We start from the raw sequence: 13238 nt of genomic DNA, 5'->3' as shown, positions 1-13238 counted from the left end.
TCACTCAGAGCTAAAAGCTCATTTTTGTCTGCTTTTTCGGCTAATTTCTCATTAACATCATTCACTTCTAATTCAACTCTTCCGCCAGAACTCTTATTATCATTAATCTTTTTCATTAATTCGGTAATTACGTCATAAAGACTATATTCTGTTTTCGGTTTTGTAAATAATGAGTCAAAATTTCTTTTCATCATTACATCGCTGACATTAATGATATCACCAATTCCTTTTTCATTTATTCTCTTCATTAATTCTGCAATAATGACGAATATATAATCTGTTAATTTATTCTCTTCATCGAGGGTTATAGAATGTTTTGAAATTGAATCATTAACTCCTCTAAATAAATCAATAACTTCAGGATACACGTTTTTAATGTCTCGAATAACCCGACCAGTATCCTGTTGTTCATGTTCTTCGTTCCCGTCGTTACGTGGTTTTATATCTCTAACCATCATCAACGCAGCCATAACCGGAGGGTTTGTTGCTATCTGTTCGAAAATCCGTCCGTTATGTACGGTATATCTAAATAATTTCTTTGTGTTTGTTAAAACATTTGAAACAAGTCTTTTAAAACCATCTACAAAATTTCCTGTTTCACCTAATGTTCTTGCAGCATTTACAAGCTCACCCATTCCCGCTTTTGACCCCAAAAACGTCCATATTGCATTTATTTCACTCTGTATAGTTGTCCATTCAGCGAAACTAATGCCCGCATTCGCTAAGTGAAAATGAAATTCAGTGGATCGAACTTAATTCCACCTTCTTTTTCAATTTCAACGAACTCACTAACATGAGATTTTAAATATTCTTTCGTTAAAATTGTTTTCCCCGATGTTATGTCATTAACGAAACTATCACCGTCAAAAGTTAACGAATTCAATTTCGTCGTTGATGCTTTTATTTCATACACCGCTTTATCAATAGTTTTTGGCTCACCTTCTTTAGAAGCATATGAAACATTAATGAATGAATTATATGTATTCGTGAATGAGTTAAAATCAATGATTTTCATTAATGACGCCTTTAATGATTCATTTACTGTCGAATCCCTTAAAGTAATTAATGAACTGTCATTTATGAAAGGTACACTGCAAACCGTCGAGTTTGGATCAAATGCTGTAGTTGGTGCAGGAATATTAATGATATAAGTCATTAAATCATTAAGTGACGTAAATAATGTTGTCGTTTTTGATTTAATTTCTTTAGCATCTGTTATATACGGTAATTTTATTTCTGTAGTTTCTGAATTAAAGATATTCGCTAAAATGTTTTGTAAACTGTTTTGAACAGCTGTGTAAACCGTTGAATCCGGAACTCTTACGATTTCACCGTCCTTAATAAAAGGCATTGCACATGGTGTAGTGCTTGGGTCAAATCTTTTTGGGTTATGATTCAACATATATTCTAATGCTTCATAAACAGACCTATATATGGTTGTATTATCTTTTTCAATAATTTCACCGTCCTTTATAAACGGCATAGTACATGGAGTTAAAATAGGGTCAAACTTTTCATAGTCCTTCCATGTTATGTATTTCTCAGTATTTCCATCAGTGATAACAATATATTTGTCAGTAAGTGTGAGAGAGTATTGACCAAAATATAAACGTTTAGCTCTGTCAGCTTCATACGCATATGCAGCTATACTCATATTTTAATGAGAATAAAATGTTGTTCTATTTGCAAAGTACAGACCCAAACGAATACGGGACAGTAAAGCTACAAACAAACTTAGGTCTACAGAATGAGGCGCTTGCATTCAGAATGGTTGACTTCAATACTATCGCTTCATTCGTTATAACAGATGAAACAGATTTCATGGAGATTGAAATAGATGGAAAGAAGCACGAAATAAGATTTCACAATAATGTAGAATATAAGATGGAAACATTAGCTGGAGTGTTAAATGCTCTCATAAATACTACAATAAACAAGGATAACGAAGAAAACTTAATGAATGTTAAACTTATTGCAGGAGTTTTGAAGTTCAGTTATGCGAAGGAGTTTAAGATACCACGAATGAGTCATAGAGTTCAACTTCTGGGCATACCATATGACATTTCCTTTGAAAAGTGTTGACAAAACGATTGAGATGAAATCTGTTCCATACGTATGTTATGGTAATTGTTTGTACATTGAGTCTAAAATAGCTAATGTCACAGGCATTTCAGGAGTTAATAGTAAAGGTTCAGTAGAATATAAATCCTTCTGTTATGCAGTCAATTCAATGTTCATTCCAAACGTTCCTGTCATAGCAACTCATTTAGGTAAATGGGTTCGCATTAGTCCTCATAATTTGAAAGACATGCAATTCAGACTTGTTGACTTTCAAGGAGAGCCTGTAGAACTGAAGGCACCAGTGCGAATGACTGTTGAAGTTGACTTTTTAGAAAATATTAAATGCAACAGCTTACAAGAGAACTCAGAGCTAAAAATATAAAGTATGAATGTTATGTATTAGGTCATGAACTTTGGTTGTTGCTGTTTGATGAAACAAATGAATTAGTTATGTCAGTCAAGAGAACAGAAAAATATTGTGTTAGTGAAAACTGCACCAAGTCAATAAGATTAGGTTTGCATTATGAAGATGAGTTCGATACTGTTGAAGAAGTTTTGGATAGATATTACAAATTGCTTTAATTTACTAAAACATATTTCAAGCAAAGTTTATATTCTGTTGAAAGTTTTGTATACTCGTTCGAATATTTATACTTAAACTCAACTCCTGTAGTTCCTGGTGTTTCAATGATGCGGATGTTACCTATTTTCATGAATGGTGGCGTTTGACCACAGCATTCGATTTCAGGGTCGAGATAGTCAATGACACATTGTTTCCCTGTTATTCGTGAGATAACATTTTCAAGGTCCTCCTTTGTTAGAATTATTTGGTTCTTGCTTATAAGATTTGTCAAAAGCTTCTTATCGTCTTTGAGTAAAATTGTTTGGTATAACTGAAGAAGGTAATGGTCTACGTTATCTGAAGGATTTGTTTGAACATTTGTGTAAGGATTGTCGTTGGCTTCTCTTGAAAGAATTTGGTCCAGTGGTGGATACTCTAACTTAACATCTGATGTAGCGTTAGCGTTTGAAGCTGTGTTTAAATTCACGGATTTCAGCTCTGGTTCTGGTTCTTTCAAACACTCTGAACTATAGTTCTTTATGACAATATTGTTTGTCGTTCGTGAGTCAACATTTGATGTTGGTTCAATTGGAACATTAACGGCACCAGCTAAGATGGATTTGCTTCTCATTTCATATAGAATAAAAACCTTTTATATGTATGAAATGAACAATATACTCGACAAGGGTTTGAATGTAAAGCTAACGAATGAAAATATTGTTGAATTCACTGAGACAGGTGCTGTGTATAAAGATGTAGAACTACTGAACAAAAGAGCTAAGGGAAGAAGCAGGAACATGAACAAAGGGTGGAAGCCTATAAAAATTTATGTCAATGATGGCTCAGGAGGTTCAAACATAAAGTATGCAGAAAGTTATAGAGTTTATGCTCTCAAAGGTGAAAAGCCTTCATTTAAGAACAGCTATTCTAACGCATATCCTCAAAAGCTAACGGATGGGGAAGTGGATGATATGAATGACAGCAAAAATATTAACAGAAATGGCGACAGAGATGCATGGAATTTGTTTACCATCAGTCAATTGAAGGTTAAACTTTAAAACAATGTTGGTCGTTCCCATGGAATATTTTTGACTTTAATGGTATTAGTCATGATATGAATCTCAAGGTATGAACGAGGAGAGATGAGAGACTTATATGCTTCCCAAATTTCTTCAAAAGGTAATGTTATACCTGACTGTTTCCAAATGAGTTCAATATCATAGCGTGAGAAACCTTGAAAGATAACGAAGTCAGTTATGAGACGTTTTATGTTTAAAGCTAAAAACCTCCATGTTTGCATAAGTATTGCTACAGTTAAATGGTAATGTCTGACTTAGTAATGATGTTAGCTAATGGTGAGTCTGGTTTTGACACTAAACCTTTTCCGGCGAAGTCGTCACAAACGAGCAAGTGTTTGAAGGATATTTTTTGAAGGGGTATTTTGAAAGTTTTGATAGAATGTAGTTTGTAAGTCGTTTCATATCGTAAACTCCTGAGTATTGACGTAAGTGGTGTTTGTCAATAATTCTTTCCATCTCCTCAGAAGTCTTTTGCATTCCTGACTGTATGAACTCTACGATGGCATAATATTTCCTCTTACGTCGAATGTAACGTTGAAGAAATTCAATGAGTTCACTGTCTGGAACTTTAACGACAGAGGCTTGAACTTTTGACATAAATGTTTTCGCTGTTGAGTCCATAGAGTCTGAAGTTGCTGATATAATGATTTGGTCATAGTAAGAGTCGTTTCCTAAACGCTCTGTTATGAGTATATGACGAATGAGGTTAAATGTCTTACCTGAACCCATCTTTCCACAATAGAAATACACACCATTTGAACAGAACTCATAGTCCTTACTGAAAGGAAGAATGAGAGAAGAGTTAAGTTTGTCTGTAGTTTCATTCATGTCTTCATCTACGTCATGTATTAAATGCTTCATTTTATCTCCATTAAAAATGCAAGTCAGAAATATTCAGAACATAGCACCGAGTCTAACTGACAAGAGTATAAAGATATACTATGAACACGTTATGATGAAACCAACCAAAATTCAAGAAAGTCAGTATACTTATGAATATCCAAGACACTGGGTAGAGTATGTAGGAGGTGAGAAAGCTATTGAAATCAGACAGGTTCGAAGTATTCCAGCAGGAAGAACAATATTATTGAAGAACTTTAATGTTTTGAGGTATAATGATGAAACAAAGAAGCAAGATAGTTTTCCCTGTTGCTGTGTATGTGAACTTAGATACAGGAGATGACATGAAAGTTTTTAACACAAAGCTTCAAACGGTAGTGAGAGAACAACTTACTGCGGAAGGACATCCATTACCTTCAGAAGTTACCATAGCATATAATTTTAACAAACTCAATAGATTTTAAAGTCATCTCTGCAAAGAAGTCAGGTTTTACATTTAATGAAGCAGATGTATATTCGAATGAAAACTTCAAAGCTATTGCATGGTTATATAATGACGATTGCTTTAAGAAAATATTTAAATACAGTGACTCAACGATGTCAATAGATGACCTTCGGAATGTTACCATCGACGTTTACAGTAGAAGGTTCAGCAGGATTGCTTACAAGATTGTCCAATTGGTGGTATTGGTCTCGTGAGAACATTGTATAAAAATCCAGTATAAGTGAATTTGCTGAAGAATCTATATTATGTCTTTCAAACTACATGTATTCGCCGCCGAAGCATTATAGTATAACAAACTTTGTCAGTAAGTTTAACATAAGACTTGTCGAACCTTCTTCAATGAAAGATGTTGTGCTACCTAAAGATGGAAAGGATGGACTCATTATTGAGATGATTTTAATAGCATATTAAATGAGCTTGTTCTTGAAGGTCATTCATGATGAAATAACTGTTGTAGAAGATGTTAGCAATTGTTCAGACATTTTGAAGCGTATAGATGAGATAAGAAAGAAGTTAGATAGACCGCAAAGCGGTGAGGGCGAAGCCCGTGAGAACGCTTATGTTTCATTGACTTTCTCCAGTAACGAGAACTTTTATGAGATAATATTGAAGAGAGATGATTTTAATATGGTGTAAATGGTAGCTTGGGCAGCTTTAGGCGCAATGGGAACAAAAGCATTAGCATTTGGAGCAAAAGCACTTGGAGCTTATGACGCAGTAAATAAAATGAGTGGAGGAAGGGTTTCAAAGACATTAGATGCAAATAAAGGGAAGATTGGAGGCTGGGTTGCAAAGAAGTTAAGATTAAATAAAATAGGGCTCATAAATAAAGCATCCAATTTGGTTGCGACTGAGTCAGAAAATGCTTTAGGAAAGGACGATGAGTTTGCAAAACACGCAAAAGACTTTAATGCCCAGATGAAAGGTGAAACAATGCATTTAAATAGAGTCGATGGAACTAAAGAAAATGTTTCTTCTCCACCAGTAGTTCTTCCGTATGGTCCCTATGGAATGTATGGAAACCCTTATGAACGACCATTTGACCCATTGACTGGTGGAAGTAATTGGTATCATTATGGACGAAGAAGAAAGACAGTCAAGTTGGAGACAGATGTGAAGAAAGCAACTAAAAAGAAACCAAGGAAGAGAGTTATAAAGCAATGAATTCAACAGGGTAGAAAAGAGGTTAGATCTAACCTTCTACCCTATATTTATTTTTGTGCTATGTTTTCATACGTGTGAGGGTGGTGATATCATTAATTTTTAAGTTTATTTTTTATTTTATTTTTATATAAATGACGAAAACTATTGAGATAACAAACTACAACGGTCATGAGTTCAAGAATTTGTTCTTCGTTCCTCGTGAAAATACATTCTATCAGATACGAGGGAGAAAAGGTAAAGTTAGTTTGAGCGTTTATGAAGGAATGAAGAATGGAAAGTTTATACAAGCATACGATACAAACGGTAAACGTGTTTCATTAGCTTTGTCAAAACTTACATACATTCATTTTGACAGTGACTTTGACTCTGACGATTGGAGTGACAGCAGCGATACTGAAGAATATGAACTATTGTGTGAAGCACAGCAATGGGAAGCGCTGCAATACTTTTGTAAATGAGAACATTTATTTTTTCATTAGTGAAGTCGTTTGTGAAAACGTTAGTGAGGTGAAGTGGTTGGTGGTTTTGTAAATATTTAAGGTTAAGTCAGTGTTGTCGTTTGTGTTGTAAAATATACGTTAACGGTTTTGTAAAGTGTCAAATTCACATAACAAGTGTAAGGAGGCGCGCAGTGCCTCAGTACACTTGTTATGTATACTAACTACTTTTTTTAAAATTAATGAATAAACAGTATATTTTTGAAGTGCAAGCTTATTTACCTGAAGCTATATTACTTAATATAACATTCAAAGTATTATTGCTATTTATTGGAGAACAAATTTATGTAATTTTCACATGAAAATTGATAAATTTGTATTTCCTTATGATAATCAATTTTTGTATTTGTAGAGAGTCTCCCTGCATGATATCAAGACTTGGCTATAAGTCTTTATCCATTTTTGAAAATTGTATTGTAAATTGTAAGAATTTCTGAATACTACTACTATAAAATATAATTGCTTATCAATGTATATTCTCCCTGCATGATATCAAGACTTGGCTATAAGTCTTTATCCATTTTTGAAAATTGTATTGTAAATTGTAAGAATTTCTGAATACTACTACTATAAAATATAATTGCTTATCAATGTATATTCTCCCTGCATGATATCAAGACTTGGCTATAAGTCTTTATCCATTTTTGAAAATTGTATTGTAAATTGTAAGAATTTCTGAATACTACTACTATAAAATATAATTGCTTATCAATGTATATTCTCCCTGCATGATATCAAGACTTGGCTATAAGTCTTTATCCATTTTTGAAAATTGTATTGTAAATTGTAAGAATTTCTGAATACTACTACTATAAAATATAATTGCTTATCAATGTATATTCTCCCTGCATGATATCAAGACTTGGCTATAAGTCTTTATCCATTTTTGAAAATTGTATTGTAAATTGTAAGAATTTCTGAATACTACTACTATAAAATATAATTGCTTATCAATGTATATTCTCCCTGCATGATATCAAGACTTGGCTATAAGTCTCTATTCATTATGAGTATGACCCCATTTTTTTACAAAAAGTGCCGAATTGCAACTTTGTCCCAATCTCTTTAAAAAGGTTTGATCAAATTCTTAGCGGGTTTTCAATGAGCCATCGCAATAATTGAATATCATTCAATGTTAACAAATAAGAATGTCAATTACTTTCTGGGAAATGTAATGACTAGAGTTTTTCTTTGAATTTGATTTAATATCGTTTAATAATAGAGAAAAGTGCCATTTATAAATCTGGGGTCAATTGAAGAGGAACAGAGAAAGCACTGCCGTTTCTCGGGAAATTTTAATGCTATTTTCGTTCCAAATTGATGTAATTTCACTATGATTACTCCAAAATTGTCTGCTTTTGTCCGAAAATCAATCGCTTAATACCAGAGTCTTTGTATGTTTGCCACCAATATTACTATCAAAAGAAGAATTTCGGACAAAAGAAATTCTGCAAAAATTTGTTCTGTTTACTTAAAGTTTTTATTGTCATTAATTGCTGTTATAACAATATCATTGATATTGGTCATTTCTCCATATACAATTATTAAAATTTGGATAAATGATTAAATAATTATTTCATATGTTCCAAAAATATTCCTAATTCCATTCTATGCATCAATACTAGAGCTATTTATTCAGATGTTTTCAACTGTGGAGTTTTGGCATTGATTTGTCCAATTATTATTCCTGAACAAGCTGAAGGAATGATAATTGATGCCATTTATTGTGAATTATGCAGCTGTGGTATTGGGGGTTGACCAGCTTTGCTTATACTCGTGGAATTCCTCATGATGCTGTTTTCAGCTTAAAATTATGATTTTACTGAGACGTTTCGACGGTTCGTGTTGATTTAATTGATGCTAAATTATTGCTTAACATGGAATAATTGCCTACATACGATTTTCATGAAGGTATACCAATAATTAAAAAAAATACAAATTAATTTTATTATTTTTAAAATAAATCTATAGAAACAGTCTTTTACCAAAGAAGCAGCTCAATCATAAGAACTGTGAGTGTCAGAGCTAATGTGATTGGGGTAACAATAAAGCCAATCTTCATGAATTCAGCAAAACCAAGTTTGACGTGGTTACCTCTTAATAGGCCAATCCACATGATTCCTGCAAGAGATCCAAGTGGAGTGAACAAAGCTGTGAGGTTGGAGCCAATAATTGAAGAGTAGATTGGGCCAAGAAGTTTTGGATGGTTGAGGCTGTTGATAATTGGAACAAGAGCAACAGATGCCGGAATACTGTTCAACAAGTTACCAAAGATTGTTGCGATAACTCCAAAGACACAGATTGCGATAGGAGTGGAGATATTTGTAAGTCTGGCGATGTTGCGGCCAATTACTTCGAACAATCCAGTATCTGTGAGTGTTGAAACAAGAATGAAAAGTGAGAGAAGGAAAGGAATTATTGAGTACGGAAGAGAGGAGAAGATCTCTTTGAGTTTGGATGGCTCTGGACTCTTGCAGTGGATTATGTCTATAATAATATTGTAAACAAGTAGAATTGAAGCAAGAACACCGGCAATAACCCATAATTCGACATTGAAACCTGGAATAGATGTAAAAGCCATGAACAAAACTGTGGCAGCAAGGAAAATGACCCCAACCCACATATCAAGTTTGCTGTTGATGAGTGTCATCGGAGAAGCTAATTCTTCTTTAAGAATAACTTCTTTTGTGATTTGCTTTTTGTACATGAGGTAAAGCATGATGCACGGTGTCATTCCTGCAACAATGCTGGGAAGAATGCGTATTTGCAATAAAAACCAAAATCATGACCAAATCCTGTAGCAATAACGACATTCGTTGGGTTGGAAATGATCAGCATGATACCCCAGCTGTTGGCTGACATGAACTGACCAAATAGGAAGGGTATTGGATTAATTCCAGCTGCACGAGCAAAATAAGTGACAAATGGTGTGAAAGTAAGAATTGCTACATCATTTGATGATAAAATAGTAATGAAAGCAACTGTGAAGTAGATCAACATGAATAACTTTGTACCGCTCTTTCCTGACTTCTTGATAGCCCATGTGGCGCACATCTTGAAAAATCCTGTTGTATCAAGAAACATCGATATGTAAACTGTTGCGAAGACTAGAATGATGATACCAATTGGATTAAGAGAAGAAAACTCCCATAACTAGTGAATTGCAGCACGAGCTGGTATAAACTGGCATGCTAAAAATATGATAGCAGCAATAAATGGAGGAATCCAATAAGTATCAAGTGTGAATTTAATTTTCTTCAGAATTCAATTTCAAAAAGTATCGTTGGATTTTTTTTCACACTTTTTTTCCATTTCTTCATTATAATGAGAAAGTATTCACACTTGCGCACTTTAAAAATATCTAGTAATTAAATCTATCTGCAGATAGAAAATAAATATTTATCTGCTGTTACGTTTTCCATTCAAAAATTGTTTTTATTCGACGATTTTATTTTGTTTTTATAATAATGAGGATAAACACGCGTATTCTCATTAATAAAAAGTTCGTATATTCTTTTTTACCAGAGTACTTGCTGAATCAAAAAGTTGAAATTGAACCTGAGCGACTTTCCCTCAGGCTCCACCTGGTTTTTACGTTGTCACTATGTAAATTATTTACAACTTTCTCGCCTTCCGCATTACTAAGCGTAATCAGAATGCTAATAATTTACATCTATTCAAAATTAATTATCTGTATCCAGTTTTTTTAAAATATTTTGTGATAAATAATAAAGAGAAACTCATTTTTTCTGACGGTTTGTCACAATAAATAATTTACGTAGCGGTTAGGTTAAATTGTTGAATGGCGGACCAACCGATCCAATTTAAATTTATTGTTATCGGCTGCTCAGGAGCAGGCAAAACTAGTATCCTTAGACGTCTTGTCGAGAACAAATTCGTTAAAGGCACCCAGTCTACCGTTGGTATCGAATATTTCACACACATCACAACCATCAATGGACGTACAATCAAAATGATGATTTGGGATACAGCCGGCCAAGAGCGCTTCTACACAATTGCAAAAGCATATTTCAGGTCCGCTCTCGGAGTAGTCCTAGTTTTTGATATTACTGATAGAAAGAGTTTCGATCAGCTCCCTCGCTGGCTTAGAGATGCTCGCATGGAAGCAGATCCACATTGCTCTGTAATCCTTGTCGGTAACAAATCAGATTTAGCCGCAAATCGTCTTGTTTCCAAGGAAGAAGCCGAAGAGTTTGCAAGAACCCACGAACTCCAATACATTGAAACATCAGCTCTTGACAACAACAACATCGAAGAGACGTTTATCAAGACAGGAGCTGATCTTCTCCGCAAAGTCGGAACTGGTGAAATTGCTGCTGCAGTCACTCCTCCAGGAAGTGTTCAGGGTAGTGTTACTGTTACAGATTCTAAGGATAAGGGCAAGAAGAAGAATTGCTGTTAATTTTTGCAAATTTTCGTTATAAAATTCTTGCATTTGCTTAAATTCTTACTTTCGTTTCTTCATTATTTTATTTGATTTACCAATTATCATCAAAAATTTTTATTGCTGGAAATTTATAAAAGAATGATATTAACTATAATTATATTTTAAATAGGAAACTATTGCAAGCTTTCGAAAATCGTGATATTCAATGAGTCTAGAACTCACATGATTAATAGATAATTTTTTTTTTCAATGCCATTGACCAATTTAATAAACAATAATTTCAAAGGGATAATTTTTTATTGATTAGTCGTAAGGATGTCAATTTGGAAGAAAAGTGAGAAAATTCCTAAAATGCTAAAAATGAATTTTCCAAACGTATTTTTTTATCTGATTTTTTTGATTTTGAAAAAAATTTGGAGAGAAGAACTCTTCGTTTTTGAATTTTATCACGATGGTTTTAAAGTATATTAGACACATGTATTGGTATTACTATTTTTGTATATTTTGAGAGAAAATCCCTAAAAAGTGAGAAAATCTAAGACGGTTTGAGAAAATATATAAACTATTGAGAATTAAACTATTGATTTTGGTTGAAATAGAAATTATTATTTGCTTACAGTTATCAAATAGATTTTTGCTATTTTGATTAAAATTTGTTAATCAAATTAATAAATTTTTTCTAAATATCTTAAATATCTGGATCACTCACATATACAATGAATTGAACGATAAAAATAATACAAACTCAACTAAGTTTCCTGTCTTTCACAAAAAAAAATTATGCAAATTAAATTAAATTGTTTATTCAAATATAAAACAAAGATGAAGTAATTACAGTTATCATAAACTTTATGAATAACTCTGTAATTGGTTCAGATTTTCGTAAAAATATTTTTATTAATATCGATAAGAATACGTTTACCTACTATCACAACATATCGATAAACAAGAGTAGAGTGATTTTTATCATCGAAACTTTTTAAAAGCTGTAAGCTGGAAGGAAAAATCTTGTTTTTTCTGAGTTAGTTGTAGAACTATTGATGCACGAGTTATCATTGTGATGTAGAAGGATGTCAATGTACTGACTGAAGGATATGAAGTGAATTGAATTTCATTGCATTTCAATTTGATCAAAATTTGTTGAAATGATATGAATGTGTCAACATCTGTATCACTCTCTTTCACTCCTTCCCTATTCTTTCGAGAACGAAGCTAGCTCAGCTTTCGCTGAGCGAATTGACATTTTTGATGCCCTAAACGTACATGCTCTCAAATTTATCGAAAAAAATTATACCACCTAAACCAGTATATTCTTATTTTAAATATGATATTATCCTTAGAATCCACACTAGAATATATTTAAATCAACTTTTAAAAAAGTTCGAATCCTGCGCGTCTCACTTTTTAAATTTTCCAAATGGAAAATTATATTCTCCTAAAATGAAAACAATTTTCCGAATTGACATCCTTATTAGTCGGGCTTGTATTGCCATTTTGGTTTTAGAATTCTTTTTGAAGGATCTATCCACCAATTATTTTCTTCATTGCATAGTGTCGGTAGATCTTTTTCAGTATATATAGTTTGAGTTATATCTAGAGTGAAATTAGGATCAAGTAAATAAGCAAACCTTGGATCAGGTGGAGCAAGTTCAGTATCATCTTTAAATATCTTTGCAGGTCTCATTGGATAGTATCTTTGTATATCATGCCTGCAATAGTGTGTTCTAAACAAATAGCTTTTATTTAAGAATGGGTGATTTGCTTGATCTGTGTGTGCAAAGGCTAATTGCTTATTAATATATAATGAGTAATTGTTGAAACAATAAGAGCAATGGGTTGCTATTGGAAAATCAGACCATTTTCTTCTTCTCTCTGCCTTTCTATACCACATGAATTCGTGAGTCTCTGGAGTGTATTTAATGAATGTGTTTGTGTAACAATCATCAGCTTCAAACATGAAGTTCGGATTTGTATTTATTCCCCACATACTGTAGTAATCTTCTGGGGGATGTTCAATCATATATCTCATTCCATTTCTAGTTGGAATTTCATCAAGATCACAATTTAGAATATAGTCTCCATACTGAGGATAGTTAGTATCCCTAAGTCGTGTACTGTGGCA

General features: G+C 33.1%; 6 protein-coding genes and 2 pseudogenes across 8 annotated transcripts, besides 4 other annotated features; 3 read left to right on the top strand and 5 right to left on the bottom strand.

Moving 5' to 3' along the window:
* Positions 1-6874: part of a mobile genetic element that runs on past the window's edge.
* TVAGG3_1061220 lies at positions 826-1654 on the bottom strand (annotated as a pseudogene). Its single transcript has one exon. A coding segment is annotated over exon 1 (829 nt).
* Positions 2640-3254, bottom strand: TVAGG3_1061210 (uncharacterized protein; the record flags this gene model as incomplete). The annotated part of the gene is made up of 1 exon (XM_051256012.1): positions 2640-3254. One exon carries the CDS (start codon positions 3252-3254, stop codon positions 2640-2642), a length of 615 nt encoding a protein of 204 aa, XP_051081586.1.
* On the top strand, positions 3280-3678 carry TVAGG3_1061200 (annotated as a pseudogene). The gene has a single exon. A coding segment is annotated over exon 1 (399 nt).
* On the top strand, positions 5459-5683 carry TVAGG3_1061190 (uncharacterized protein; the record flags this gene model as incomplete). Its single annotated transcript, XM_051256011.1, has 1 exon — positions 5459-5683. The coding sequence occupies one exon, from the start codon at positions 5459-5461 to the stop codon at positions 5681-5683; it is 225 nt and encodes a 74-aa protein (XP_051081585.1).
* Positions 6186-6874: a terminal%2Cinverted (terminal inverted repeat of Maverick-1A transposon ID:TVAGG3_1061180).
* Positions 6875-7772: a mobile genetic element.
* A 912-nt stretch (positions 7773-8684) lies between these two features.
* TVAGG3_1061160 (arsenical pump membrane protein family) lies at positions 8685-9427 on the bottom strand (the record flags this gene model as incomplete). Its single annotated transcript, XM_001305404.1, has 1 exon — positions 8690-9427. The coding sequence occupies one exon, from the start codon at positions 9425-9427 to the stop codon at positions 8690-8692; it is 738 nt and encodes a 245-aa protein (XP_001305405.1).
* An 11-nt stretch (positions 9428-9438) lies between these two features.
* TVAGG3_1061150 (arsenical pump membrane protein family) lies at positions 9439-9960 on the bottom strand (the record flags this gene model as incomplete). The annotated part of the gene is made up of 1 exon (XM_001305403.1): positions 9439-9792. The coding sequence occupies one exon, from the start codon at positions 9790-9792 to the stop codon at positions 9439-9441; it is 354 nt and encodes a 117-aa protein (XP_001305404.1).
* A 476-nt stretch (positions 9961-10436) lies between these two features.
* TVAGG3_1061140 (small Rab GTPase RabA3) lies at positions 10437-11649 on the top strand (the record flags this gene model as incomplete). The annotated part of the gene is made up of 1 exon (XM_001305402.2): positions 10511-11131. One exon carries the CDS (start codon positions 10511-10513, stop codon positions 11129-11131), a length of 621 nt encoding a protein of 206 aa, XP_001305403.1.
* Positions 11650-12587: 938 nt separating this feature from the next.
* Positions 12588-13145, bottom strand: TVAGG3_1061130 (uncharacterized protein; the record flags this gene model as incomplete). The annotated part of the gene is made up of 1 exon (XM_001305401.1): positions 12588-13145. One exon carries the CDS (start codon positions 13143-13145, stop codon positions 12588-12590), a length of 558 nt encoding a protein of 185 aa, XP_001305402.1.
* Positions 13146-13207: 62 nt separating this feature from the next.
* Positions 13208-13238: part of a mobile genetic element that runs on past the window's edge.

The sequence above is a fragment of the Trichomonas vaginalis genome, chromosome I (assembly GCF_026262505.1).
Source record: "Trichomonas vaginalis G3 chromosome I, whole genome shotgun sequence".
NCBI classification, from domain to species: Eukaryota; Parabasalia; order Trichomonadida; family Trichomonadidae; genus Trichomonas; species Trichomonas vaginalis.
The sequence above is the reverse complement of the archived record's forward strand: the minus strand, read 5'-3'. Positions and strand labels throughout refer to the sequence as shown.